The 27369-nt window shown below is 47.8% G+C and overlaps 1 protein-coding gene across 3 annotated transcripts in view; it reads right to left on the bottom strand.

The window, feature by feature from the left end:
* LOC118382070 (cytoplasmic protein NCK1-like) overlaps positions 1–27369 on the bottom strand; it is a 99000-nt gene that overhangs the window by 30617 nt on the left and 41014 nt on the right. Inside the window, exon 1 of one of the 3 annotated variants that reach the window (XM_052498595.1) lies at positions 15610–15756. The exons of the other annotated variants lie outside the window; for them this stretch is intronic. Coding sequence (XP_052354555.1) covers positions 15610–15643 — 34 coding nt within the window. The 5' untranslated portion in view covers positions 15644–15756. Of the gene's footprint in view, positions 1–15609; positions 15757–27369 lie in introns of those variants that run through there. 3 annotated transcript variants of the gene reach the window in all.

Genomic DNA, 27369 nt, shown 5'->3' with positions numbered 1-27369 from the left:
TCTAAGGGTTATCCCATAGAGAGACTTCTCCTAGGGTTATATCAACTTGTCTAAGGGTTATCCTATAGAGAGACTTCTCCTAGGGTTATATCAACTTGTCTACGGGTTATCCCATAGAGAGACTTCTCCTAGGGTTATATCAACTTGTCTAAGGGTTATCCTATAGAGAGACTTCTCCTAGGGTTATATCAACTTGTCTAAGGGTTATCCCAGAGAGACTTCTCCTAGGGTTATATCAACTTGTCTAAGGGTTAACCCAGAGAGACTTCTCCTAGGGTTATATCAACTTGTCTAAGGGTTATCCTATAGAGAGACTTCTCCTAGGGTTATATCAACTTGTCTAAGGGTTATCCCAGAGAGACTTCTCCTAGGGTTATAGACTAATGCAGTAGTTGTGATCTATCCAGCAGACCATTTTTATATATATTTTTATTTAACTAGGTAAGTCAGTTACGAACAAATTCTTATTTACAATGATGGCCTACCAGGAAACAGTGTGTTAACTGCCTTGTTCAGGGGCAGAACGACAGATTTGTACCTTGTCAGCTCTGGGATTCAATCCAGCAACCTTTCGGGAACTGTCCCAACGCTCTAACCACATGGTGGTGTGGATATTTCCTCTGTCTGTCTATCAGGTTTACGGAGCTAGCTGTTCTTCAACAGACCCGGCCATCTGCCTCCCCCTCACTTCCTGTTGCTGCTCCTCTGAAGAAATGTGTCTCAAATTAGAGCTTCCGCTCCCTCGCTGAGGAGGCCAAGGCAGGAAACAGAAAGGGAGGGAGGGAATGAGGGAGGGGAGGGAGAGAGGGAATGAGGGAGGGGAGGGGAAGAGGGAATGAGGGAGGGGAGGGAGAGAGGGAATGAGGGAGGGGAGGGAGAGAGGGAATGAGGGAGGGGAGGGAGAGAGGGAATGAGGGAGGGGAGGGAGAGAGGGAATGAGGGAGGGGAGGGAGAGAGGGAATGAGGGAGGGAGGGAGAGGGGGAATGAGGGAGGGGAGGGAGAGGGAATGAGGGAGGGGAGGAGAGAGGGAATAAGGGGAGGGGAGGGAGAGAGGGAATGAGGGAGGAGAGGGAGAGAGGGAATGAGGGAGGGGAGGGAGAGAGGGAATGAGGGAGGGAGAGAGGGAATGGGGAGGGGAGGGAGAGAGGGAATGAGGGAGGGAGGGAGAGAGGGAATGAGGGAGGGGAGGGAGAGAGGGAATGAGGGAGGGGAGGGAGAGAGGGAATGAGGGAGGGGAGGGAGAGAGGGAATGAGGGAGGGGGGGGAGAGAGGGAAGGAGGGAGGGGGGGGAGAGAGGGAATGAGGGAGGGGAGGGAGAGAGGGAATGAGGGAGGGAGGGAGAGAGGGAATGAGGGAGGGGAGGGAGAGAGGGAATGAGGGAGGGGAGGGAGAGAGGGAATGAGAGAGGGAATGAGGGAGGGGAGGGAATGAGAGAGGGAATGAGGGAGGGGAGGGAATGAGAGAGGGAATGAGGGAGGGGAGGGAGAGAGGGAATGAGGGAGGGGAGGGGAGGGAGAGAGGGAATGAGGGAGGGGAGGGAGAGAGGGAATGAGGAGGCCAAGGCAGGAAACAGAAAGGGAGGGAGGGAGGGAGGTTATTTGGTATTTTACTAGGATCCCATTAGCGGTTGCAAAAAGCAGAAGCTACTCTTCCTGGGGTCGACACAGAACAGCTCAAGGATAGAACTAAACAAAAACAATTAAAGGCACATAGTGTGTGTATGTATTGATGTGTAGACTATCTGGGTCAAATAGCCTACACATCAATACATACACACACTATCTGGATCAAATAGTCTACACATCAATACATACACACACTATCTGGGTCAAATAGCCTACACATCAATACACTATCTGGGTCAAATAGCCTACACATCAATACATACACACACTATCTGGATCAAATAGTCTACACATCAATACATACACACACTATCTGGGTCAAATAGCCTACACATCAATACACTATCTGGGTCAAATAGCCTACACATCAATACATACACACACTATCTGGGTCAAATAGCCTACACATCAATACATACACACACTATCTGGGTCAAATAGCCTACACATCAATACATACACACACTATCTGGGTCAAATAGCCTACACATCAATACATACACACACTATCTGGGTCAAATAGCCTACATATCACTACATACACACACACTATCTGGGTCAAATAGCCTACACATCAATACATACACACTATCTGGGTCAAATAGTCTACACATCAATACATACACACACTATCTGGGTCAAATAGCCTACACATCAATACATACACACACTATCTGGGTCAAATAGTCTACATATCAATACATACACACACTATCTGGGTCAAATAGCCTACACATCAATACATACACACACTATCTGGGTCAAATAGCCTACACATCAATACATACACACACTATCTGGGTCAAATAGCCTACATATCACTACATACACACACACTATCTGGGTCAAATAGTCTACACATCAATACACACACACTATCTGGGTCAAATAGAGGAGAGTCAATGTGCTGTGAGATGTTGCTTCATCTGCTTGCTGTTTATTTGAGCAATATGAGATGGGAAGGAAGTTCCATGCAATAAGGTCTCTATATAATACTGTACTCTTCCTGGGATTTGTTCTGGATTTGGGGACTGTGAAAAGACCCCTGGTGGCATGTCTGGTGGGGTAAGTGTGTGTGTCAGAGCTGTGTGTAAGTTGACTATGCAAACAATTTGGGATTTAACATAGTAATGTTTCTTATAAAAATAAGAAGTGATGCAGTCAGTCTCTCCTCAACTCTTTGCCAAGAGAGACTGACAGCATAGTATTTATATCAGCCCTCTGATTACAGTCAGTCTCTCCTCAACTCTTAGCCAAGAGAGACTGGCAGCATAGTATTTATATCAGCCCTCTGATTACAGTCAGTCTCTCCTCAACTCTTAGCCAAGAGAGACTGGCAGCATAGTGTTAATATCAGCCCTCTGATTACAGTCAGTCTCTCCTCAACTCTTGCCAAGAGAGACTGGCAGCATAGTGTTAATATCAGCCCTCTGATTACAGTCAGTCTCTCCTCAACTCTTAGCCAAGAGAGACTGGCAGCATAGTGTTAATATCAGCCCTCTGATTACAGTCAGTCTCTCCTCAACTCTTAACCAAGAGAGACTGACAGCATAGTATTTATATCAGCCCTCTGATTACAGTCAGTCTCTCCTCAACTCTTAGCCAAGAGAGACTGGCAGCATAGTGTTAATATCAGCCCTCTGATTACAGTCAGTCTCTCCTCAACTCTTAGCCAAGAGAGACTGACAGCATAGTATTTATATCAGCCCTCTGATTACAGTCAGTCTCTCCTCAACTCTTAGCCAAGAGAGACTGGCAGCATAGTATTTATATCAGCCCTCTGATTACAAAGAGCAGAACGTGCCGCTCTGTTCTGGGCCACCTGCAGCTTCACTAGGTCTTTCTTTGCCACACTTACGACCGGACAATAATCAAGATAAGATAAAACTAGAGCCTGCAGGACTTGCTTATTATTATACAATTTTGAATGTCCAGACCCACCTGTTACACCCCCATCAACTACATCACTCTGTCCAGACCCACCTGTTACACCCCCATCAACTACATCACTCTGTCCAGACCCACCTGTTACACCCCCATCAACTACATCACCCTGTCCAGACCCACCTGTTACACCCCCATCTTCATCAACTACATCACCCTGTCCAGACCCACCTGTTACACCCCCATCTTCATCAACTACATCACTGTCCAGACCCACCTGTTACACCCCCATCAACTACATCACTCTGTCCAGACCCACCTGTTACACCCCATCTTCATCAACTATATCACTCTGTCCAGACCCACCTGTTACACCCCATCAACTACATCACTCTGTCCAGACCCACCTGTTACACCCCCATCTTCATCAACTATATCACTCTGTCCAGACCCACCTGTTACACCCCCATCAACTACATCACTCTGTCCAGACCCACCTGTTACACCCCCATCAACTACATCACTCTGTCCAGACCCACCTGTTACACCCCCATCAACTACATCACTCTGTCCAGACCCACCTGTTACACCCCCATCAACTACATCACTCTGTCCAGACCCACCTGTTACACCCCCATCAACTACATCACTCTGTCCAGACCCACCTGTTACACCCCCATCAACTACATCACCCTGTCCAGACCCACCTGTTACACCCCCATCAACTACATCACTCTGTCCAGACCCACCTGTTACACCCCCATCTTCATCAACTACATCACTGTCCAGACCCACCTGTTACACCCCCATCAACTACATCACTGTCCAGACCCACCTGCTCACACCCCCATCAACTACATCACTCTGTCCAGACCCACCTGTTACACCCCCATCAACTACATCACCCTGTCCAGACCCACCTGTTACACCTTCATCAACTACATCACTCTGTCCAGACCCACCTGTTACACCCCCATCAACTACATCACTCTGTCCAGACCCACCTGTTACACCCCCATCAACTACATCACCCTGTCCAGACCCACCTGTTACACCCCCATCAACTACATCACTCTGTCCAGACCCACCTGTTACACCCCCATCTTCATCAACTACATCACTGTCCAGACCCACCTGTTACACCCCCATCAACTACATCACTGTCCAGACCCACCTGCTCACACCCCCATCAACTACATCACTCTGTCCAGACCCACCTGTTACACCCCCATCAACTACATCACCCTGTCCAGACCCACCTGTTACACCTTCATCAACTACATCACTCTGTCCAGACCCACCTGTTACACCCCCATCAATTACATCACTCTGTCCAGACCCACCTGTTACACCCCCATCAACTACATCACTCTGTCCAGACCCACCTGTTACACCCCCATCAACTACATCACCCTGTCCAGACCCACCTGTTACACCCCCATCAACTACATCACCCTGTCCAGACCCACCTGTTACACCTTCATCAACTACATCACTCTGTCCAGACCCACCTGTTACACCCCCATCAATTACATCACTCTGTCCAGACCCACCTGTTACACCCCCATCTTCATCAACTACATCACTCTGTCCAGACCCACCTGTTACACCCCCATCAACTACATCACTCTGTCCAGACCCACCTGTTACACCCCCATTAAGTACATCACTCTGTCCAGACCCACCTGTTACACCCCCATCAACATCACTCTGTCCAGACCCACCTGTTACACCCCATCAACTACATCACCCTGTCCAGACCCACCTGTTACACCCCATCAACTACATCACTCTGTCCAGAACCACATGTTACACCCCCATCAACTACATCACTCTGTCCAGAACCACCTGTTACACCCCCATCAACTACATCACTCTGTCCAGACCCACCTGTTACACCCCCATCAACTACATCACCCTGTCCAGACCCACCTGTTACACCCCCAGAAAGATATGACAGATGGCTGAGTCTATAGCCACTCATACCATCCTCAGTAGCTTTCCATCTAAGTGGCCAATGCCAGGAGGTTTGTCATTATTGATCGATAACACCTCTCCCACACTAACTTTATGAAATACTAAAATTGCAATGATTTTCTTTCATTACTTGTTTTTTTTTTAATGCATAAAATAATTGCTCAGTTTGTTGTTGGCATTTCCTGCCTAAGTTTGACCACTTTGCCAACGAAGTAATCGTTCATATGATTGGCAACATCAAAAGGTTTTGTGATGGATAAGCCGTCTGATTCAATGAAAGAGTTAAATCATTCATACTTGGTCAATTATCTTGAGTTTCATAATACAACCTTTTTTGTTCAGTTTTAGGTCTCATAATTTCTCAATTTACAGTAAGTCAACCAATCGGACTTATTCCCCAAATCTTCTGCCTCGTACCTCTACACCTTTTAAAATTCCTCATCAATACACAGGGCCTTAACAGTTATAACAGACATTTACATTTACATTTAAGACAGTTCAATAGGTGGAATGGAATATAAAAACACAATTCATATATAATAATTAAATATTATTATTATTAATTAAATAGCCCGAAGAATCAACATCATGGACCTATCAACTGCAGCGTCTGAATGTTCCTCATCAGACCAAGAGACACACCGAGGGGGAGGGGGAGGGAAAAGACCGGGTCAACATCATGGACCTATCAACTGCAGTGTCTGAATGTTCCTCATCAGACCAAGAGACAGACCGAGGGGGAGGGGGAGGGAAAAGACCGGGTCAACATCATGGACCTATCAACTGCAGCGTCTGAATGTTCCTCATCAGACCAAGAGACAGACCGAGGGGGAGGGAAAAGACCGGGTCAACATCATGGACCTATCAACTGCAGCGTCTGAATGTTCCTCATCAGACCAAGAGACAGACCGAGGGGGAGGGAAAAGACCGGGTCAACATCATGGACCTATCAACTGCAGCGTCTGAATGTTCCTCAGGGAGGGACGAGGAGAGGAAACAGAAAGGGACGAGGAGAGGAAACAGAAAGGGACGGGGAGGAAACAGAGAGGGACGAGGAGAGGAAACAGAGAGGGACGGGGAGAGGAAACAGAAAGGGACGAGTAGAGGAAACAGAGAGGGACGGGGAGAGGAAACAGAGAGGGACGGGGAGAGGAAACAGAGTGACGAGGAGAGGAAACAGAGAGGGACGAGGAGAGGAAACAGAGAGGGACGAGGAGAGGAAACTGCAGCGTCTGAATGTTCCTCATCAGACCAAGAGACAGACCGAGGGGGAGGGAAAAGACCGGGTCAACATCATGGACCTATCAACTGCAGCGTCTGAATGTTCCTCAGGGAGGGACGAGGAGAGGAAACAGAAAGGGACGAGGAGAGGAAACAGAGCGGGACGGGGAGAGGAAACAGAAAGGGACGAGGAGAGGAAACAGAAAGGGACGAGGAGAGGAAACAGAAAGGGACGGGGAGAGGAAACAGAGAGGGACGGGGAGAGGAAACAGAGAGGGACGGGGAGAGGAAACAGAAAGGGACGGGAAGAGGAAACAGAAAGGGACGAGGAGAGGAAACAGAAAGGGACGAGGAGAGGAAACAGAGAGGAAACAGAGGGGACGAGGAGAGGAAACAGAGAGGGACGGGGAGAGGAAACAGAGAGGGACGGGGAGAGGAAACAGAGCGGGACGGGGAGAGGAAACAGAGAGGGACGGGGAGAGGAAACAGAGCGGGACGAGGAGAGGAAACAGAGCGGGACGGGGAGAGGAAACAGAGAGGGACGAGGAGAGGAAACAGAGAGGGACGGGGAGAGGAAACAGAAAGGGACGGGGAGAGGAAACAGAGAGGGACGGGGAGAGGAAACAGAAAGGGACGGGAAGAGGAAACAGAAAGGGACGGGAGAGGAAACAGAAAGGGACGAGGAGAGGAAACAGAAAGGGACGAGGAGAGGAAACAGAGAGGAAACAGAGGGGGACGAGGAGAGGAAACAGAGAGGGACGGGGAGAGGAAACAGAGAGGGACGGGGAGAGGAAACAGAGCGGGACGGGGAGAGGAAACAGAGCGGGACGGGGAGAGGAAACAGAGAGGGACGGGGAGAGGAAACAGAGCGGGACGAGGAGAGGAAACAGAGCGGGACGGGGAGAGGAAACAGAGAGGGACGAGGAGAGGAAACAGAGAGGGACGGGGAGAGGAAACAGAGGGGGACGAGGAGAGGAAACAGAGAGGGACGGGGAGAGGAAACAGAGAGGGACGGGGAGAGGAAACAGAGCGGGACGAGGAGAGGAAACAGAGCGGGACGAGGAGAGGAAACAGAGCGGGAATGGGAGAGGAAACAGAAAGGGACGAGGAGAGGAAACAGAAAGGGACGAGGAGAGGAAACAGAAAGGGACGGGGAGAGGAAACAGAGAGGGACGAGGAGAGGAAACAGAGAGGGACGGGGAGAGGAAACAGAAAGGGACGAGGAGAGGAAACAGAGAGGGACGGGGAGAGGAAACAGAGAGGGACGGGGAGAGGAAACAGAGAGGGACGGGGAGAGGAAACAGAGCGGGACGAGGAGAGAAAACAGAGAGGGACGGGGAGAGGAAACAGAGAGGGACGGGGAGAGGAAACAGAGAGGGACGGGGAGAGGAAACAGAGAGGGACGGGGAGAGGAAACAGAGAGGGACGGGGAGAGGAAACAGAGAGGGACGGGGAGAGGAAACAGAGAGGGACGGGGAGAGGAAACAGAGCGGGACGAGGAGAGGAAACAGAGCGGGACGGGGAGAGGAAACAGAGCGGGACGGGGAGAGGAAACAGAAAGGGACGGGGAGAGGAAACAGAAAGGGACGAGGAGAGGAAACAGAAAGGGACGAGGAGAGGAAACAGAAAGGGACGAGGAGAGGAAACAGAAAGGGACGAGGAGAGGAAACAGAGAGGGACGAGGAGAGGAAACAGAGAGGGACGGGGAGAGGAAACAGAAAGGGACGAGGAGAGGAAACAGAGAGGGACGGGGAGAGGAAACAGAGGGGGACGAGGAGAGGAAACAGAGAGGGACGGGCAGAGGAAACAGAGCGGGACGAGGAGAGAAAACAGAGCGGGACGAGGAGAGAAAACAGAGCGGGACGGGGAGAGGAAACAGAAAGGGACGAGGAGAGGAAACAGAGAGGGACGGGGAGAGGAAACAGAGGGGGACGAGGAGAGGAAACAGAGGGGGACGGGGAGAGGAAACAGAGAGGGACGGGGAGAGGAAACAGAGCGGGACGAGGAGAGAAAACAGAGCGGGACGAGGAGAGGAAACAGAAAGGGACGGGGAGAGGAAACAGAAAGGGACGAGGAGAGGAAACAGAAAGGGACGGGGAGAGGAAACAGAAAGGGACGGGGAGAGGAAACAGAGAGGGACGAGGAGAGGAAACAGAGAGGGACGAGGAGAGGAAACAGAGAGGGACGAGGAGAGGAAACAGAGTGACGGGTTAGGGTTAGGGCGAGTGCAGGAAACAGAGCGGGGTCGAGAGCAGGAAACAGAAAGGGGGCGAGTGCAGGAAACAGAAAGGGGGCGAGTGCAGGAAACAGAAAGGGGGCGAGTGCAGGAAACAGAAAGGGGGTTAGTGCAGGAAACAGAAAGGGGGCGAGTGCAGGAAACAGAAAGGGGTCGAGTGCAGGAAACAGAAAGGGGGCGAGCGCAGGAAACAGAAAGGGGGCGAGAGCAGGAAACAGAAAGGGGGCGAGAGCAGGAAACAGAAAGGGGGCGAGAGCAGGAAACAGAAAGGGGGCGAGAGCAGGAAACAGAAAGGGGGCGAGAGCAGGAAACAGAAAGGGGGCGAGAGCAGGAAACAGAAAGGGGGCGAGCGCAGGAAACAGAAAGGGGGCGAGCGCAGGAAACAGAGTGACGGGTTAGGGTTAGGGCGAGTGCAGGAAACAGAGCGGGGTCGAGAGCAGGAAACAGAAAGGGGGCGAGTGCAGGAAACAGAAAGGGGGCGAGTGCAGGAAACAGAAAGGGGGCGAGTGCAGGAAACAGAAAGGGGGTTAGTGCAGGAAACAGAAAGGGGGTTAGTGCAGGAAACAGAAAGGGGGTTAGTGCAGGAAACAGAAAGGGGTCGAGCGCAGGAAACAGAAAGGGGGCGAGCGCAGGAAACAGAAAGGGGGCGAGAGCAGGAAACAGAAAGGGGGCGAGAGCAGGAAACAGAAAGGGGGCGAGAGCAGGAAACAGAAAGGGGGCGAGAGCAGGAAACAGAAAGGGGGCGAGCGCAGGAAACAGAAAGGGGGCGAGCGCAGGAAACAGAAAGGGGGCGAGCGCAGGAAACAGAAAGGGGGCGAGCGCAGGAAACAGAAAGGGGGCGAGCGCAGGAAACAGAAAGGGGGCGAGCGCAGGAAACAGAAAGGGGCGAGCGCAGGAAACAGAAAGGGGGCGAGCGCAGGAAACAGAAAGGGGGCGAGCGCAGGAAACAGAAAGGGGGCGAGCGCAGGAAACAGAAAGGGGGCGAGCGCAGGAAACAGAAAGGGGGCGAGAGCAGGAAACAGAAAGGGGGCGAGAGCAGGAAACAGAAAGGGGGCGAGAGCAGGAAACAGAAAGGGGGCGAGCGCAAGAAACAGAAAGGGGGCGAGCGCAGGAAACAGAAAGGGGGAAACAGAAAGGGGCGCAGGAAACAGAAAGGGGGCGAGCGCAGGAAACAGAAAGGGGGCGAGCGCAGGAAACAGAAAGGGGGCGAGCGCAGGAAACAGAAAGGGGGCGAGAGCAGGAAACAGAAAGGGGGCGAGAGCAGGAAACAGAAAGGGGGCGAGCGCAGGAAACAGAAAGGGGGCGAGCGCAGGAAACAGAAAGGGGGCGAGCGCAGGAAACAGAAAGGGGGCGAGTGCAGGAAACAGAAAGGGGGCGAGAGCAGGAAACAGAAAGGGGGCGAGTGCAGGAAACAGAAAGGGGGCGAGTGCAGGAAACAGAAAGGGGGCGAGAGCAGGAAACAGAAAGGGGGCGAGTGCAGGAAACAGAAAGGGGGCGAGTGCAGGAAACAGAAAGGGAGAAAGGGGTTGGAGGAGAGGAAAATAGAGAGAGAATACCAGGCTCCTAATGATTGTAAAGTTAAACCACGTAAAAGTTGAGATAGTTTAGTTAGCAGGTATGTAAGGTTTTAAAGAGCTCCTCTCATCAACAATCCAGCCTGCATCTTTACCACAACTAGGCCCAACCAGCGTGATCTCTCTCTCTCACACCACAGAGAGAGGAGGCAGAGCAGTCATTACTCTACAGTAAAGTGTGTGATTACTAAACCGCCAGGCCTTTTGAAGAAGAATCGTAGCAGTGAGAAGGGGAGGGTAAAGAGAGGGGAGAGTAAAAGAGAGGGGAGGGTAAAAGAGAGGGGAGGAGAGGGTAAAGAGAGGAGAGGATAAAGAGAGGAGAGGATAAAGAGAGGAGAGGCTAAAGAGAGGAGAGGGGAGGATAAAGAGAGGGGAGGGTAAAGAGAGGGGAGGGTAAAGAGAGGAGAGGGGAGGGTAAAGAGAGGAGAGGGGAGGGTAAAGAGAGCAGAGGGGAGGATAAAGAGAGGAGAGGGGAGGATAAAGAGAGGAGAGGGGAGGATAAAGAGAGGAGAGGGTAAAGAGGGGAGAGGGTAAAGAGAGGAGAGGATAAAGAGAGGAGAGGATAAAGAGAGGAGAGGATAAAGAGAGGAGAGGGGAGGGTAGAGAGAGGAGAGGGTAAAGAGAGGAGAGGGGAGGATAAAGAGAGGAGAGGATAAAGAGAGGAGAGGATAAAGAGAGGGGAGGATAAAGAGAGGGAAGGGTAAAGAGAGGGGAGGATAAAGAGAGGAGAGGGGAGGATAAAGAGAGGAGAGGATAAAGAGAGGAGAGGATAAAGAGAGGAGAGGGTAAAGAGAGGAGAGGGTAAAGAGAGGAGAGGGTAAAGAGAGGAGAGGGTAAAGAGAGGAGAGGGTAAAGAGAGGAGAGGGTAAAGAGAGGAGAGGGTAAAGAGAGGAGAGGGTAAAGAGAGGAGAGGGTAAAGAGAGGAGAGGGTAAAGAGAGGAGAGGGTAAAGAGAGGAGAGGGTAAAGAGAGGGGAGGGTAAAGAGAGGGGAGGGTAAAGAGAGGAGAGGGTAAAGAGAGGGGAGGGTAAAGAGAGGGGAGGGTAAAGAGAGGGGAGGGTAAAGAGAGGGGAGGGTAAAGAGAGGGGAGGGTAAAGAGAGGGGAGGGTAAAGAGAGGGGAGGGTAAAGAGAGGGGAGGGTAAAGAGAGGGGAGGGTAAAGAGAGGGGAGGGTAAAGAGAGGGGAGGGTAAAGAGAGGGGAGGGTAAAGAGAGGAGAGGGTAAAGAGAGGAGAGGGTAAAGAGAGGGGAGGGTAAAGAGAGGAGAGGGTAAAGAGAGGGGAGGGTAAAGAGAGGGGAGGGTAAAGAGAGGAGAGGGTAAAGAGAGGGGAGGGTAAAGAGAGGGGAGGGTAAAGAGAGGGGAGGGTAAAGAGAGGGGAGGGTAAAGAGAGGGGAGGGTAAAGAGAGGGGAGGGTAAAGAGAGGGGAGGGTAAAGAGAGGGGAGGGTAAAGAGGGAGGGTAAAGAGAGGGGAGGGTAAAGAGAGGAGAGGATAAAGAGGAGAGGATAAAGAGAGGAGAGGATAAAGAGAGGAGAGGATAAAGAGAGGAGAGGGTAAAGAGAGGGGAGGGTAAAGAGAGGGGAGGGTAAAGAGAGGGGAGGGTAAAGAGAGGGGAGGGTAAAGAGAGGGGAGGGTAAAGAGAGGGGAGGGTAAAGAGAGGGGAGGATAAAGAGAGGGGAGGATAAAGAGAGGGGAGGGTAAAGAGAGGAGAGGGTAAAGAGAGGGGAGGATAAAGAGAGGGGAGGATAAAGAGAGGAGAGGGTAAAGAAGTATCTCTGTAATCACATTCTTGTTCCTGATAACTGGCTGAGGAGGCGATACCCTTGAATCATCAATCGACACAGCGGGAGGGCTGACCCACTAACCAGAGCCCCTCCAAGCAGGGACCCTCCCTGGGGTACAGGGGAGTCAGACGACTAGCCCCCCTTAAATTACATGTACATGTACAGACTGAAACCAGCTAGACTTGTTTACTGCGTAGTCATCTTTCCAAATACTCTAGACCACAAGACTACAGCCCACAAGACTACAGCCCACTATAGACCACAAGACTACAGATCCACTATAGACCACAGCCCACTATAGACCACAGCCCACTATAGACTACAGCCCACTATAGACTACAGCCCACTATAGACTACAGCCCACTATAGACTACAGCCCACTATAGACCACAAGACTACAGATCCACTATAGACCACAAGACTACAGCCCACTATAGACCACACGACTACAGCCCACTATAGACCACAAGACTACAGCCCACTATAGACCAGAGCCCACTATAGACCACAAGACCACAGCCCACTATAGACCACAGCCCACTATAGACCACAAGACTACAGCCCACTATAGACCACAAGACTACAGCGGGCTATAGAGTACAAGACTACAGCCCACTATAGACCACAAGACTACAGCCCACTATAGACCACAAGACTACAGCCCACTATAGACAACAAGACCACAGCCCACTATAGACCACAAGACTACAGCCCACAAGACCACAGCCCACTATAGACCACAAGACTACAGCCCACTATAGACCACAATACCACTATAGATCACAAGACTACAGCCCACTATAGACTAAACTTCAGCCCACTATAGACTACAAGACTACAGCCCACTATAGACCACAAGACTACAGCCCACTATAGACCACAAGACCACAGCCCACTATAGACTACAATACCACTATAGATCACAAGACTACAGCCCACTATAGACTACAAACTACAGCCCACTATAGACTACAGCCCACTATAGACTACAGCCCACTATAGACTACAGCCCACAGCTCACTATAGACTACAGAGCCCACTATAGACTACAGAGCCCACTATAGACTACAGAGCCCACTATAGACTACAGCCCACTATAGACTACAGCCCACTATAGACTACAGCCCACTATAGACTACAGCCCACTATAGACCACTATAGACCACAGCCCACTATAGACCACAGCCCACTATAGACCACAGCCCACTATAGACCACAGCCCACTATAGACCACAGCCCACTATAGACTACAGCCCACTATAGACTACAGCCCACTATAGACTACAGCCCACTATAGACTACAGCCCACTATAGACCACAAGACTACAGCCCACTATAGACCACAAGACTACAGCCCACTATAGACCACAGCACACTATAGACTACAATACCACTATAGATCACAAGACTACAGCCCACTATAGACTACAAACTACAGCCCACTATAGACTACAGAGCCCACTATAGACTACAGAGCCCACTATAGACTACAGAGCCCACTATAGACTACAGAGCCCACTATAGACTACAGAGCCCACTATAGACTACAAGACTACAGCCCACTATAGACTACAAGACTACAGCCCACTATAGACCACAAGACTACAGCCCACTATAGACCACAGCCCACTATAGACTACAATACCACTATAGATCACAAGACTACAGCCCACTATAGACTACACAGCCCACTATAGACTACAGCCCACAGCCCACTATAGACCACAGCCCACTATAGACCACAGCCCACTATAGACCACAGCCCACTATAGACCACAGCCCACTATAGACTACAGAGCCCACTATAGACTACAGAGCCCACTATAGACTACAGAGCCCACTATAGACTACAGAGCCCACTATAGACTACAGAGCCCACTATAGACTACAGAGCACTATAGACCACAGCCCACTATAGACCACAGCCCACTATAGACCACAGCCCACTATAGACCACAGCCCACTATAGACTACAGCCCACTATAGACTACAGCCCACTATAGACCACAGCCCACTATAGACTACAATACCACTATAGATCACAAGACTACAGCCCACTATAGACTACAAACTACAGCCCACTATAGACTACAGCCCACAGCCCACTATAGACCACAGCCCACTATAGACCACAGCCCACTATAGACCACAGCCCACTATAGACCACAGCCCACTATAGACCACAGCCCACTATAGACTACAGAGCCCACTATAGACTACAGAGCCCACTATAGACTACAGAGCCCACTATAGACTACAGAGCCCACTATAGACTACAGAGCCCACTATAGACTACAGAGCACTATAGACCACAGCCCACTATAGACCACAGCCCACTATAGACCACAGCCCACTATAGACTACAGCCCACTATAGACTACAGCCCACTATAGACTACAGAGCCCACTATAAACTACAGAGCCCACTATAGACTACAGAGCCCACTATAGACTACAGCCCACTATAGACTACAGAGCCCACTATAGACTACAGCCCACTATAGACTACAGCCCACTATAGACTACAGCCCACTATAGACTACAGCCCACTATAGACTACTGCCCACTATAGACTACTGCCCACTATAGACTACTGCCCACTATACTGCCCTACCAAGCATAAAGGCAGTAACTAACTCATTTGGTCTAAATAGGTTCATGTCATTTTTGCTCCATTGAAACATGCTTTATCATGTGGACAAGTGTCCTGCCTCTATTGTGTTCAGGAGGAAATGTGGGTCATGTTATCAGTAACTGTATAAAGATACTGTGAAACCGAGGTAAATAAAATACATTTTTCTCAGAGCAGTTACTACCTTTTTAATTGGTAGGGCAGCAGAGACTACAGCCCCTATAGACCACAAACTACAGCCCACTCCAGCGTAGTAGGATTACAGAGGGTTGTGTGTGTGTGTGTGTGTGTGTGTGTGTGTGTGTGTGTGTGTGTGTGTGTGTGTGTGTGTGTGTGTGTGTGTGTTAGGCAGGAATCCCAGGCTTTAGCATCGGGCTTTAGCATCGGGCTTTAGCATCACATCCTCCCCGTTTCACCAGCTGGGTTTAAGAACACACAGACAGCAACTAACAAACACACAACACTGCTGTTCTTACATTGTGTAAAACTCCCGAAACCAGACAGAAATCAGAGAGAGGAAGAAGGAAATAACTGAGAACCCCTCCAAACTCTGGGAGGGAAAACAAATACTGAACTTTGAAAACTCTCTCAAAAAACAGCTTTTTCTAAGTAAAATGGCACCAGAAACATTTTTCCAGAAAGCCAAAGAATCTGGGTAAGACCAGAAATTGTAAAACTCACGGAAAAAGTGCTTGAAGAGGTTAGCCATGTTCATTTTGGGCGCTCCCTTTCTCTCTCTCTTTCTCGCCCCCGGCCTCTCTCTCCCGGCCTCTCTCTCTCTCCACTTCCCACTACAGCTGCAGCTTATTCTATGTGAACAACCAGAGACAGGAACAGGGCAGGCAGCCCACTCCATGGACATGTGACATGACACAGCCAATAGAGAGCAAGGAGAGAGGCTTCAGCTAACTGCCTGCTGAGCCCAGTACAGCCTTCTCAGAGGGAGGACACACAGGGAGAGAGAGCGAGAGAGAGGGGAGCGAGAGAGAGAGAGAGCGAGAGAGAGGGGAGCGAGAGAGAGGGGAGCGAGAGAGAGAGGGGAGCGAGAGAGGGAGCGAGAGAGAGAGGGGAGCGAGAGAGGGAGGAGGAGAGAGGGGAGCGAGAGAGGGGAGCGAGAGAGAGAGAGAGAGGGGAGCGAGAGAGAGAGAGGGAGCGAGAGAGAGAGAGGGAGCGAGAGAGAGAGAGAGGAGCGAGAGAGAGAGAGAGGAGCGAGAGAGAGAGGAGGGAGCGAGCGAGAGAGAGAGGGGAGCGAGAGAGAGAGAGAGGGGAGCGAGAGAGAGAGAGAGGGGAGCGAGAGAGAGAGGGGAGCGAGAGAGAGAGGGGAGCGAGAGAGAGAGGGGAGCGAGAGAGAGAGGGGAGCGAGAGAGAGAGGGGAGCGAGCGCGAGAGAGAGGGGAGCGAGCGCGAGAGAGAGGGGAGCGAGCGAGAGAGAGAGGGGAGCGAGCGAGAGAGAGAGGGAGCGAGAGAGAGAGAGAGGGGAGCGAGAGAGAGAGAGAGGGGAGCGAGAGAGAGAGAGAGGGGAGCGAGAGAGAGAGAGAGGGAGCGAGAGAGAGAGAGAGGGGAGCGAGAGAGAGAGAGAGGGGAGCGAGAGAGAGAGAGAGGGGAGCGAGAGAGAGAGAGAGGGGAGCGAGAGAGAGGGGAGCGAGAGAGAGGAGGGAGAGAGGGGGGAGAGAGGGGAGTGTCTGTGCGTCTCTGTGTGAGTCTGAGTGTCTGCCTAACTGCCTGCCTGTCTAACTGCCTGTGAATGTTAGCTACCACGATACACATCACCATCTCGACCACTATACACATCACCACTATACACATCACCATCTAGACCACTATACACATCACCATCTAGACCACTATACACATCACCATCTAGACCACTATACACATCACCACTATACACATCACCATCTAGACCACTATACACATCACCACATACACACCACCATCTAGACCACTATACACACCACCATCTAGACCACTATCATCACCACCTAGACCACTATACACATCACCACTATACACATCACCACCTAGACCACTATACACATCACCACCTAGACCACTATACACATCACCACCTAGACCACTATACACATCACCACCAAGACCACTATAATACACATCACCACTATACACACCACCACTATACACACCACCACTATACACATCACCACCATACACATCACCACCTCGACCACTATACACATCACCAACAAGACAACTATACACATCACCACCAAGACAACTATACACATCACCACTATACACACCACCACTATACACATCACCACTATACACATCAGCACCTAGACACATAATATAATAATAATAATAAGACAACTATACACATCACCACTATACACACCACCACTATACACATCACCACCACCTCACCACGACCACTATACACATCACCAACAAGACAACTATACACATCACCACCAAGACAACTATACACATCACCACCACATCACCACTATACACATCACCATCTAGACCACTATACACATCACCACTATACACACCACCATCTAGACCACTATACACATCACCACCTAGACCACTATACACATCACCACTATACACATCACCACCTAGACCACTATACACATCACCACCTAGACCACTATACACATCACCACTATACACATCACCACTATACACATCACCACTATACACATCACCATCTAGACCACTATACACATCACCACTATACACACCACCATCTAGACCACTATACACATCACCACCTAGACCACTATACACATCACCACTATACACATCACCACCTAGACCACTATACACATCACCACCAAGACCACTATAATACACATCACCACATACACACCACCACTATACACATCACCACTATACACATCACCACCTCGACCACTATACACATCACCAACAAGACAACTATACACATCACCACCAAGACAACTATACACATCACCACTATACACACCACCACTATACACATCACCACTATACACATCAGCACCTAGACACATAATATAATAATAATAATAATAATAATATATGCCATTTAGCAGACGCTTTTATCCAAAGCGACTTACAGTCATGTGTGCATACATTCTACGTATGGGTGGTCCCGGGAATCGAACCCACTACCCTGGCGTTACAAGCGCCATGCTCTACCAACTGAGCTACAGAAGGACCTATACACATCACCACCTAGACACATCACCACCTAGACAACTATACACATCACCACTATACACATCACCACTATACACATCACCATCTAGACCACTATACACATCACCACCTAGACCACTATACACATCACCACTATACACATCACCACTATACTATGCTTTTCAACCGATCGCTGCCTGCACCCGCATGCCCGACTAGCATCACCACCCTGGATGGTTCCAACCTTGAATATGTGGACATCTATAAGTACCTAGGTGTCTGGCTAGACTGCAAACTCTCCTTCCAGACTCACATCAAACATCTCCAATCAAAAATCAAATCCAGAGTCGGCTTTCTATTCCGCAACAAAGCCTCCTTCACTCACGCTGCCAAGCTTACCCTAGTAAAACTGACTATCCTACCGATCCTCGACTTCGGCGATGTCATCTACAAAATGGCTTCCAACACTCTACTCAGCAAACTGGATGCAGTCTATCACAGTGCCATCCGTTTTGTCACTAAAGCACCTTATACCACCCACCACTGCGACTTGTATGCTCTAGTCGGCTGGCCCTCACTACATATTCGTCGCCAGACCCACTGGCTCCAGGTCATCTACAAGTCCATGCTAGGTAAAGCTCCGCCTTATCTCAGTTCACTGGTCACGATGGCAACACCCATCCGTAGCACGCGCTCCAGCAGGTGTATCTCACTGATCATCCCTAAAGCCAACACCTCATTTGGCCGCCTTTCGTTCCAGTACTCTGCTGCCTGTGACTGGAACGAATTGCAAAAATCGCTGAAGTTGGAGACTTTTATCTCCCTCACCAACTTCAAACATCAGCTATCCGAGCAGCTAACCGATCGCTGCAGCTGTACATAGTCTATTGGTAAATAGCTCACCCTTTTCACCTACCTCATTCCCATACTGTTTTTATACTGTTTTTATTTATTTACTTTTCTGCTCTTTTGCACACCAATATCTCTACCTGTACATGCCCATCTGATCATTTATCACCAATGTTAATCTGCAAAATTGTATTATTCGCCTACCTCCTCATGCCTTTTGCACACATTGTATATAGACTGCCCATTTTTTTCTACTGTGTTATTGACTTGCTAAATTGTTTACTCCATGTGTAACTCTGTGTTGTCTGTTCACACTGCTATGCTTTATCTTGGCCAGGTCGCAGTTGCAAATGAGAACTTGTTCTCAACTAGCCTACCTGGTTAAATAAAGGTGAAATAAAAAAATAAATAAAATAAATACACATCACCACCTAGACCACTATACACATCACCACCTAGACCACTATACACATCACCACCTAGACCACTATACACATCACCACCTAGACCACTATACACATCACCACCTAGACCACTATACACATCACAATCTAGACCACTATACACATCACCACCTAGACCACTATACACATCACAATCTAGACCACTATACACATCACCACCTAGACCACTATACACATCACCACCTAGACCACTATACACATCACAATCTAGACCACTATACACATCACCACCTAGACCACTATACACATCACAATCTAGACCACTATACACATCACCACCTAGACCACTATACACATCACAATCTAGACCACTATACACATCACCATCTAGACCACTATACACATCACCATCTAGACCACTATACACATCACCACTATACACATCACCACCGAGACCACTATACACATCACCATCTAGACCACTATACACATCACCTTCTAGACCACTATACACATCACCACTATACACATCACCACCTAGACCACTATACACATCACCATCTAGACCACTATACACATCACCATCTAGACCACTATACACATCACAATCTAGACCACTATACACATCACAATCTAGACCACTATACACATCACCACCTAGACCACTATACACATCACCACTATACACATTGCCACCTAGACCACTATACACATCACCATCTAGACTCCTATACACATCACAATCTAGACCACTATACACATCACCATCTAGACCACTATACACATCACCACTATACACATCACCACTATACACATCACCATCTAGACCACTATACACATCACAATCTAGACCACTATACACATCACCATCTAGACCACTATACACATCACCATCTAGACCATTATACACATCACCATCTAGACCACTATACACATCACCACCTAGAACACTATACACATCACCATCTAGACCACTATACACATCACCACTATACACATCACCACTATACACATCACAATCTAGACCACTATACACATCACAATCTAGACCACTATACACATCACCACTATACACATCACCACTATACACATCACAATCTAGACCACTATACACATCACAATCTAGACCACTATACACATCACCACTACACATCACCACCTAGACCACTATACACATCACCACCTAGACCACTATACACATCACCACTATACACATCACAATCTAGACCACTATACACATCACCACTATACAGTTCACCATCTAGACCACTATACACATCACCATCTAGACCACTATACACATCACCATCTAGACCACTATACACATCACCATCTAGACCACTATACACATCACCACCTAGACCACTATACACATCACCACCTAGACCACTATACACATCACCACTATACACATCACCACCTAGACCACTATACACATCACCACTATACACATCACCACTATACACATCACCACTATACACATCACCATCTAGACCACTATACACATCACCACCTAGACCACTATACACATCACCACTATACACATCACCACCTAGACCACTATACACATCACCACTATACACATCACCACTATACACATCACCACTATACACATCACCATCTAGACCACTATACACATCACCACCTAGACCACTATACACATCACCACTATACACATCACCACCTAGACCACTATACACATCACCACTATACACATCACCACCTAGACCACTATACACATCACCACTATACACACCACCACTATACACATCACCACTATACACATCACCACTATACACATCACCACTATACACATCACCACTTAGACCACTATACACATCACCGAGGTCACTATACACATCACCATCTAGACCACTATACACATCACCACCTAGACCACTATACACATCACCACTATACACATCACCACCTAGACCACTATACACATCACCACTATACACATCACCATCTAGACCACTATACACATCACCACTATACACATCACCATCTAGACCACTATACACATCACCATCTAGACCACTATACACATCACCACTATACACATCACCACTATACACATCACCATCTAGACCACTATACACATCACCATCTAGACCACTATACACAACACCATCTAGACCACTATACACATCACCACTATACACATCACCATCTAGACCACTATACACATCACCACTATACACACCACCATCTAGACCACTATACACATCACCATCTAGACCACTATACACATCACCATCTAGACCACTATACACATCACCACTATACACATCACCATCTAGACCACTATACACATCACCATCTAGACCACTATACACATCACCATCTAGACCACTATACACATCACCACTATACACATCACCATCTAGACCACTATACACATCACCACTATACACATCACCATCTAGACCACTATACACATCACCACTATACACATCACCATCTAGACCACTATACACATCACCATCTAGACCACTATACACATCACCACCTAGACCACTATACACATCACCACCAAGACAACTATACACATCACCACCAAGACAACTATACACATCACCACCTAGACAACTATACACATCACCACCTAGACCACTATACACATCACCACCTAGACCACTATACACATCACCACCTAGACCACTATACACATCACCACCTACACCACTATACACATCACCACCTAGACCACTATACACATCACCACCTAGACCACTATACACATCACCAACAAGACAACTATACACATCACCACCAAGACAACTATACACATCACCACTATACACACCACCACTATACACACCACCACTATACACACCACCACTATACACACCACCACTATACACATCACCACCTAGACACATCACCACCTAGACAACTATACACATCACCACTATACACATCACCACTATACACATCACCACCAAGACAACTATACACATCACCACTATACACATCACCATCTAGACCACTATACACATCACCACCAGGACAACTATACACATCACAATCTAGACCACTATACACATCACCATCTAGACCACTATACACATCACCACCAGGACAACTATACACATCACCATCTAGACCACTATACACATCACCACCTAGACCACTATACACATCACCACTATACACATCACCACTATACACATCACCACTATACACATCACCACTATACACATCACCACTATACACATCACCACTATACACATCACCACTATAGACCACTATACACATCACCATCTAGACCACTATACACATCACCACCTAGACCACTATACACATCACCACCTAGACCACTATACACATCACCACTATACACATCACCACTATACACATCACCACTATACACATCACCACTATACACATCACCACTATACACATCACCACTATACACATCACCACTATACACATCACCACTTAGACCACTAAACACATCACCACCTAGACCACTATACACATCACCATCTAGACCACTATACACATCACCACTATACACATCACCACTATACACATCACCATCTAGACCACTATACACATCACCACTATACACATCACCACCTAGACCACTATACACATCACCACTATACACATCACCACTATACACATCACCATCTAGACCACTATACACATCACCACCTAGACTACTATACACATCACCACCTAGACCACTATACACATCACCACTATACACATCACCACTATACACATCACCACTATACACATCACCACTATACACATCACCACTTAGACCACTAAACACATCACCATCTAGACCACTATACACATCACCATCTAGACCACTATACACATCACCATCTAGACCACTATACACATCACCACTATACACATCACCACTATACACATCACCATCTAGACCACTATACACATCACCACTATACACATCACCACCTAGACCACTATACACATCACCACTATACACATCACCACTATACACATCACCATCTAGACCACTATACACATCACCACCTAGACTACTATACACATCACCACCTAGACCACTATACACATCACCACTATACACATCACCACTATACACATCACCACTTAGACCACTAAACACATCACCATCTAGACCACTATACACATCACCACCTAGACCACTATACACATCACCACTATACACATCACCACCAAGACAACTATACACATCACCACCTAGACCACTATACACACCACCACTATACACATCACCACCTAGACCACTATACACATCACCACCAAGACAACTATACACATCACCACCTAGACCACTATACACATCACCACCTAGACCACTATACACATCACCACCTAGACCACTATACACATCACCACCTAGACCACTATACACATCAACACCTAGACCACTATACACATCACCACCAAGACCACTATACTACACATCACCACTATACACACCACCACTATACACATCACCACCTAGACCACTAGACACATCACCACCTACACAACTATACACATCACCACTATACACATCACCACCAAGACAACTATACACATCACCACTATACACATCACCATCTAGACCACTATACACATCACCACCAGGACAACTATACACATCACCACTATACACATCACCATCTAGACCACTATACACATCACCACTATACACATCACCACTATACACATCACCACTATACACATCACCACTTACACATCACCACTATACACATCACCACTTAGACCACTAAACACATCACCATCTAGACCACTATACACATCACCATCTAGACCACTATACACATCACCATCTAGACAACTATACACATCACCACTATACACATCACCACCTAGACCACTATACACATCACCACTATACACATCACCACTATACACATCACCACTATACACATCACCACTTAGACCACTATACACATCACCACTTAGACCACTATACACATCACCACTTAGACCACTATACACATGACCATCTAGACCACTATACACATCACCATCTAGACCACTATACACATCACCATCTAGACCACTATACACATCACCACTATACACATCACCACTTTGACGACTATACACACTGTAACACAGGGACATCACCACCAAGTAGGAGAGTCTGGGTGGGACAACATGGTTGAATCTCTAGGCTATAGTTGTAATGTGTAAAGGTGGAGAGACTCTGGGTAGGACAACATGGTTGAATCTCTAGGCTATAGTTGTAATGTGTAAAGGTGGAGAGCCTCTGGGTAGGACAACATGGTTGAATCTCTAGGCTATAGTTGTAATGTGTAAAGGTGGAGAGACTCTGGGTAGGACAACATGGTTGAATCTCTAGGCTATAGTTGTAATGTGTAAAGGTGGAGGGACTCTGGGTAGGACAACATGGTTGAATCTCTAGGCTATAGTTGTAATGTGTAAAGGTGGAGAGACTCTGGGTAGGACAACATGGTTGAATCTCTAGGCTATAGTTGTAATGTGTAAAGGTGGAGAGACTCTGGGTAGGACAACATGGTTGAATCTCTAGGCTATAGTTGTAATGTGTAAAGGTGGAGGGACTCTGGGTAGGACAACATGGTTGAATCTCTAGGCTATAGTTGTAATGTGTAAAGGTGGAGAGACTCTGGGTAGGACAACATGGTTGAATCTCTAGGCTATAGTTGTAATGTGTAAAGGTGGAGAGACTCTGGGTAGGACAACATGGTTGAATCTCTAGGCTATAGTTGTAATGTGTAAAGGTGGAGAGACTCTGGGTAGGACAACATGGTTGAATCTCTAGGCTATAGTTGTAATGTGTAAAGGTGGAGACTCTGGGTAGGACAACATGGTTGAATCTCTAGGCTATAGTTGTAACCTGTAAAGGTGGAGAGACTCTGGGTAGGACAACATGGTTGAATCTCTAGGCTATAGTTGTAATGTGTAAAGGTGGAGAGACTCTGGGTAGGACAACATGGTTGAATCTCTAGGCTATAGTTGTAATGTGTAAAGGTGGAGAGACTCTGGGTAGGACAACATGGTTGAATCTCTAGGCTATAGTTGTAATGTGTAAAGGTGGAGAGACTCTGGGTAGGGACAACATGGTTGAATCTCTAGGCTATAGTTGTAATGTGTAAAGGTGGAGAGACTCTGGGTAGGACAACATGGTTGAATCTCTAGGCTATAGTTGTAATGTGTAAAGGTGGAGAGACTCTGGGTAGGACAACATGGTTGAATCTCTAGGCTATAGTTGTAATGTGTAAAGGTGGAGAGACTCTGGGTAGGACAACATGGTTGAATCTCTAGGCTATAGTTGTAATGTGTAAAGGTGGAGACTCTGGGTAGGACAACATGGTTGAATCTCTAGGCTATAGTTGTAATGTGTAAAGGTGGAGAGACTCTGGGTAGGACAACATGGTTGAATCTCTAGGCTATAGTTGTAATGTGTAAAGGTGGAGAGACTCTGGGTAGGACAACATGGTTGAATCTCTAGGCTATAGTTGTAATGTGTAAAGGTGGAGAGACTCTGGGTAGGACAACATGGTTGAATCTCTAGGCTATAGTTGTAATGTGTAAAGGTGGAGAGACTCTGGGTAGGACAACATGGTTGAATCTCTAGGCTATAGTTGTAATGTGTAAAGGTGGAGACTCTGGGTAGGGACAACATGGTTGAATCTCTAGGCTATAGTTGTAATGTGTAAAGGTGGAGAGACTCTGGGTAGGACAACATGGTTGAATCTCTAGGCTATAGTTGTAATGTGTAAAGGTGGAGAGACACTGGGTAGGACAACATGGTTGAATCTCTAGGCTATAGTTGTAATGTGTAAAGGTGGAGAGACTCTGGGTAGGACAACATGGTTGAATCTCTAGGCTATAGTTGTAATGTGTAAAGGTGGAGAGACTCTGGGTAGGACAACATGGTTGAATCTCTAGGCTATAGTTGTAATGTGTAAAGGTGGAGAGACTCTGGGTAGGACAACATGGTTGAATCTCTAGGCTATAGTTGTAATGTGTAAAGGTGGAGGACTCTGGGTAGGACAACATGGTTGAATCTCTAGGCTATAGTTGTAATGTGTAAAGGTGGAGAGACTCTGGGTAGGACAACATGGTTGAATCTCTAGGCTATAGTTGTAATGTGTAAAGGTGGAGAGACTCTGGGTAGGACAACATGGTTGAATCTCTAGGCTATAGTTGTAATGTGTAAAGGTGGAGAGACTCTGGGTAGGACAACATGGTTGAATCTCTAGGCTATAGTTGTAATGTGTAAAGGTGGAGAGACTCTGGGTAGGACAACATGGTTGAATCTCTAGGCTATAGTTGTAACCTGTAAAGGTGGAGAGACTCTGGGTAGGACAACATGGTTGAATCTCTAGGCCATAGTTGTAATGTGTAAAGGTGGAGAGACTCTGGGTAGGACAACATGGTTGAATCTCTAGGCTATAGTTGTAATGTGTAAAGGTGGAGAGACTCTGGGTAGGACAACATGGTTGAATCTCTAGGCTATAGTTGTAATGTGTAAAGGTGGAGAGACTCTGGGTAGGACAACATGGTTGAATCTCTAGGCTATAGTTGTAATGTGTAAAGGTGGAGAGACTCTGGGTAGGACAACATGGTTGAATCTCTAGGCTATAGTTGTAATGTGTAAAGGTGGAGAGACTCTGGGTAGGACAACATGGTTGAATCTCTAGGCTATAGTTGTAATGTGTAAAGGTGGAGAGACTCTGGGTAGGACAACATGGTTGAATCTCTAGGCTATAGTTGTAATGTGTAAAGGTGGAGACTCTGGGTAGGACAACATGGTTGAATCTCTAGGCTATAGTTGTAATGTGTAAAGGTGGAGAGACTCTGGGTAGGACAACATGGTTGAATCTCTAGGCTATAGTTGTAATGTGTAAAGGTGGAGAGACTCACAGGACAACATGGTTGAATCTCTAGGCTATAGTTGTAATGTGTAAAGGTGGAGAGACTCTGGGTAGGACAACATGGTTGAATCTCTAGGCTATAGTTGTAATGTGTAAAGGTGGAGAGACTCTGGGTAGGACAACATGGTTGAATCTCTA

This window comes from Oncorhynchus keta, chromosome 4 (genome assembly GCF_023373465.1).
Source record: "Oncorhynchus keta strain PuntledgeMale-10-30-2019 chromosome 4, Oket_V2, whole genome shotgun sequence".
Classification (NCBI taxonomy): domain Eukaryota; kingdom Metazoa; phylum Chordata; class Actinopteri; order Salmoniformes; family Salmonidae; genus Oncorhynchus; species Oncorhynchus keta.
Note: the sequence above shows the minus strand (reverse complement) of the source record. Positions and strands in the feature narration are given on the sequence as shown.